The 4849-nt window shown below is 45.9% G+C and overlaps 1 protein-coding gene across 1 annotated transcript; it reads left to right on the plus strand.

The window, feature by feature from the left end:
- The first annotated feature begins 2246 nt into the window (after positions 1-2246).
- Positions 2247-3161, plus strand: ORYCUNV1R1660 (vomeronasal 1 receptor oryCunV1R1660). Its single transcript, NM_001167354.1, is given in 1 exon segment — positions 2247-3161. A coding segment is annotated over 1 exon segment (915 nt).
- Positions 3162-4849: the final 1688 nt, after the last annotated feature.

Raw genomic sequence — 4849 nt, forward strand, 5'->3', positions numbered from 1 at the left:
ACCCACTTGGGAGACCCTGAAGAAACTCCTGGCTTCAGGTCAGCACAGCTCCGGCCATTGCGGCCACTTGGGGAGTGAACCAGCGAATGGAAGACCTCTTTCTCTCTCTCTCTGCCTCTCCTCTCTCTGTGTAACTCTGACTTTCGGATAAATAAATAAATCTTTAAAAAAAAGAATATAAAGTTTATTAGACTCTGCTTTAGTTTTTAAAGTACACAGCAGCTTGAGTTGCACATAATTCACATAACATACACTGCAATTATTTAAAGTGTATAATTCAACAATTTTTAATATAGTCACAGATTTGGAGCCAGCGCTGTGGCATAGTGGGTAAAGCCACCACCTGCAGCGCTGGCATCCCATATGGGCGCTGGTCCAAGTCCTGGCTGCTCCACTTCTGATCCAGCTCTCTGCTATGGCCTGGGAAAGCAGTAGAAGATGGCCTAAGTCCTTGGGCCCCTGCACCCATGTGGGAGACCAGAAGAAGCTCCTGGCTCCTGGCTTAGGCCTGACTCAGCTCCTGTCCTTGTGGCCGTTTAGGGAGTGAAGCAGTGATTAGAAGACCTCTCTCTTTGCCTCTGACTCTCTGTAACTCTTTAAAATAAAAGTAATAAATCTTTAAAAAATGTATAATCATAGATTAGTGCAATCATTGCTACACTTGTAGGACATTTTTATCAGCCTTAAAGAGAGCCTGCATCCATTAGCTGTCACCATCTGCTGCCCCACCAGCCCTAAGCAGCCACAGATCTTTAATTTTTAGAAAATGCTTTGTACACTAGGGATGCTAACCTCTTATCTGTGATATTTTTGCAAATATTTTCCTGTGGTTTGTCCTTTGTCTTTTGAGTTTGCTTATCATGTTTATTTGCAATTTGGAAAGATCCCTAAAAACACAATCATTTCCAATTGATCTGCACAGATACCTTTGCCATCAATCAACTATCTATCTGGAAATATTTCTGGAGTCTCTTTTCTATTATGCTGATATATTTTAATTCTCTTATGCAAATACTACACTCCAAGAAATAGATTTATAGTAAATATTACAATCAGGCAAGCTTAATCTTCCAGCCTTTTTGCCTGTCCAAAACTATCTTTGGCTGTTCTAAATCTTTTTATTTCCATGCAGATTTTAGAGTGAGTTTGGCGACATCTACAAAATATGTGCTGGAATTCTTATTGGCATTGCATTGACTCTTCATATCAACTTGGAAACAACGGGTATCTTAATGAGGAGTATTCCAACCCATGAAGATGATACATTTTTCTGTATATTAAAGTCTTCCTCAATTCACCTAGAAGTGCTTTATAATTTTGATGCCAACATCTTGCACATATTTTGTTAACTTTCAGCCATTACAAAGCTTTTGTTAAAAACAAGTATCATTCTGGCCCAAGTTCTCAGGCCCCTGTACCCACGTGGGAGACCCAGAAGAAGCTCCTGGCTCCTGGCTTCGGATCGGCGCAGCTCCAGCCATTGCGGCCAATTGGGGAATGAACCAGTGGATAGAAAACCTCTCTCTTTCTCTCCCTCCCTCTCTCTCTCTCTCTCTCTCTCTCTCTCTGCCTCTCCTCTCTTTGTGTAACTCTTTCAAGTAAATAAATAAATCTTAAAAAAAAAAGTATCATTCATAAATCACACAGGTACAGTGTCCAAAATTAAATGCAAGCAAAGTAAATACGATCTGGAAAACAACTAGTTTACTTCTTCAATGCAGTTTGTAAGTTATTTCAAGATTTGAAAATCCAACAATACTAAGGATAAATTCATAATGTACCTTTGTAAATATAAATGATGGAACTTTTGTATACTTTTGCATTTTTCACACCAAGGAAAATAATACACTTCTTTTTCTCCAGATTTCTCTGGCTGTGGGCAAAATAAAGTCCTAAAAAGATGGCTGCTGGAAACAGAAACTGCCTGGCAACAGGCTGTGATTGGATGGTTTCGGAAACCACATGACAGCAGAGCCTGCCTGGCAACAGGTTGTGATTGGATGGCTTTGGAGACTGCCTGGCAATAGGGTGTGATTGGTTAGGGCATAGACCGCCCCTTAACCGGATTGGCTGCCTTGGCTATATAAGCTGCTGTAGCAACTGAAATAAACGAGTCTGCAGGCTGCTTGCCTCAGGCCTGCTTTCACCCACTCCCAGGGTCTGCGTGGTGACTCCACGCCTCTTGCCCCCACCATGCTCTTCCTCTCAGGAACAAATCCACAGCAACAGTTCTAACCAGTGACGAAATGGCATCCAATGAGTTGACAGCTGGGCTGGCCTTCTTCCTGCAGACTGGAGTTGGAATCCTAGCGAATGTGTTCCTCCTCTACCTTTACATATTCGCTTTCTCCACTAAGCACAGCCAGAGACCCACAGACTTCATTCTGAGCCATCTAACGTTAGCCGACTTCCTGGTCCTGTCCTCAAAGGGAGTCCACCACACAATGGCTGCCTTTGACTTGCAGTATTTCCTGGGAGATGTTGAATGCAAACTTAGTTTTTATACTCACAGAGTTGCCCGGGGTGTTTCACTCTGTACCACCTGCCTGTTGAGTGTCTTCCAAGCTCTCACAATCAACCCTAGAAATTCTAGATGGACCAAATTTAAACTGAAGGCCCTTAAATGGGTTGAACCTCCCTGTTTCATCTGTTGGATTCTTCATTTCCTGGTAGATACTATTGTGCCGCTGAGAGTGATTAGCCCAAAGAACACTACAAATGGTACAGTAAACGATTTTGGGCTGTGTTCTACAGAAAGGCCTAATGCATTCGTTAGGTCGCTCTATGCAGTTCTCTTTTCCTTTCTCGATATCCTGTGTTTGGGACTCATGGCCTGGGCCAGTGGCTCCATAGTAGTCCTCCTGCAGAAGCACAAGCAGCAAGTCCAACACATTCGCACTGGCTCTCCCGGGGCCTCCCCGGAGACCTCCGCTGTACACGCTGTGCTGCTTCTGGCGAGCTCATTTCTGTCCTTCTACCTTCTCTCCTCCTCCTTGTCACTGTACATAACTCGCCTTGGCAGCCCCAGCCGGCAGCTGATAAACATCACTACGTTCCTGGCTGCCTGTTTTCCAACTCTAAGCCCCTATGTGCTCATCCACTGTGACGCTCGCATCTGCACAAACTACCTGGCCAGTGGGAAAGCAAGAACATCCCGCTAGTCTTCTGACAGGCAGTTGTCTTCAGTCAACAATTTAAAAGCATTCAATGTGTGACTATATGGGTCTACAGACCCATCTAGGGGCTGGCACGGTGACGTAGCGGGTAAAGCCGCCGCCTGCGGCGCTGGCATCCCATATGGGCACCGGCTGCTCCACTTCCAATCCAGCTCTCTGCTATGGCCTGGGAAAGCAGTGGAAGATGCCCAAGTCCTTGGGCCCCTGCACCCGTGTGGGAGACCCAGAAGAAGCTCCTGGCTCCTGGCTTTGGATCGGCACAGCTCCGGCCATTGCAGCCAACTGGGGAGTGAACCTGCAGATGGAAGACCTCTCTCTCTCTCTCTCCCTATCCTTCTCTCTCTGTGTAACTCTTTCAAATAAATAAATAAATTTTTTTTTTAAAAAAAAGACTCATCTGGCCGGCGCCGCAGCTCACTAGGCTAATCCTCCGCCTAGCGGCGCTGGCACACCGGGTTCTAGTCCCGGTTGCCCCTCTTCCAGGCCAGCCCTCTGCTGTGGCCCGGGAGTGCAGTGGAGGATGGCCCAGGTGCTTGGGCCCTGCACCCCATGGGAGACCAGGAAAAGCACCTGGCTCCTGGCTCCTGCCATCGGATCAGCGTGGTGTGCCGGCCGCAGCACGCCGGCCGCGGCGGCCATTGGAGGGTGAACCAACGGCAAAGGAAGACCTTTCTCTCTGTCTCTCTCTCTCACTGTCCACTCTGCCTGTCAAAAAAAAAAAAAAAAAAAGAACAGAAGTCCTTCTAGTTCTTGAAGGTAAAGAATATTAACACAAATAGAGACTTACAAAAGTAGTTAAAGGCTGGTGAGACTAGAATGGATATGAAAGAAGGAATTCAAGAAAAAGTCCTTGCTGTGGGCCCACCAGCGCGGGTGCTATTTCTGCAATGAGCTTGTGCCACACCAGGAGGAAGAGACTGTCGGAGATAGCTCCGGAACCACTACCCTGAAGACACGGATTGTGGCTCTACCTACAGATCAGGAACCCTCATGGCTCTACCTACAGATCAGGAACCCTCACACTGCCACGAGCGTGGATTCTTTTGAAGATTTATGTATTTATTTATTTGGAAGGCAGAGTTACAGAGATGCAGAGACAGAAACAGAGACGCCCTTTTTTACTTTAAAGATTTACTTATTTTACTTTTTTGAAAGATTTTATTTATTTATTTGAGAGGTGGTAGAGTTACAGTGAGAAGGAGAGACACAGACAGAGGTCTTCCATCCGCTGGTTCACTCCCCAATGGCTGCAATGGCCGGAACTGAGCTGATCCGAAGCCAGGAGCCAAGAGCTTCTTCCAGATCTGCTAGGTGGGTGCAGGGGCCTAAGGACTTGGGCCATCTTATTCTGCTTTCCAGGCCACAGCAGAGAGCTGGATCGGAAGCAGAGCAGCCGGGACTCGAACCAGTGCCCATATGGGGTGCTGGCACTGCAGGTGGTGGCCCTACCTGCTACAACAATGACCCCAAAACTAGAAGTTGATCCTCTATGTTAAAGCACCAGGATTTTCTGTTAGGAAAAAAAAAATAAAAATAAAAACAGGGGGAGGGTGAAAGTTTTGCTATTTTAATTTTGAAATATTTTCTATAATGCTTTCAACCATCAACTGAATTACAACCCCCCCTCCTTTTTCAGTTTGTATTGAATTGGCGATTCTCTTCCTTGACATTAT

The sequence above is a fragment of the Oryctolagus cuniculus genome, chromosome 18 (genome assembly GCF_964237555.1).
Source record: "Oryctolagus cuniculus chromosome 18, mOryCun1.1, whole genome shotgun sequence".
Taxonomy (NCBI): domain Eukaryota; kingdom Metazoa; phylum Chordata; class Mammalia; order Lagomorpha; family Leporidae; genus Oryctolagus; species Oryctolagus cuniculus.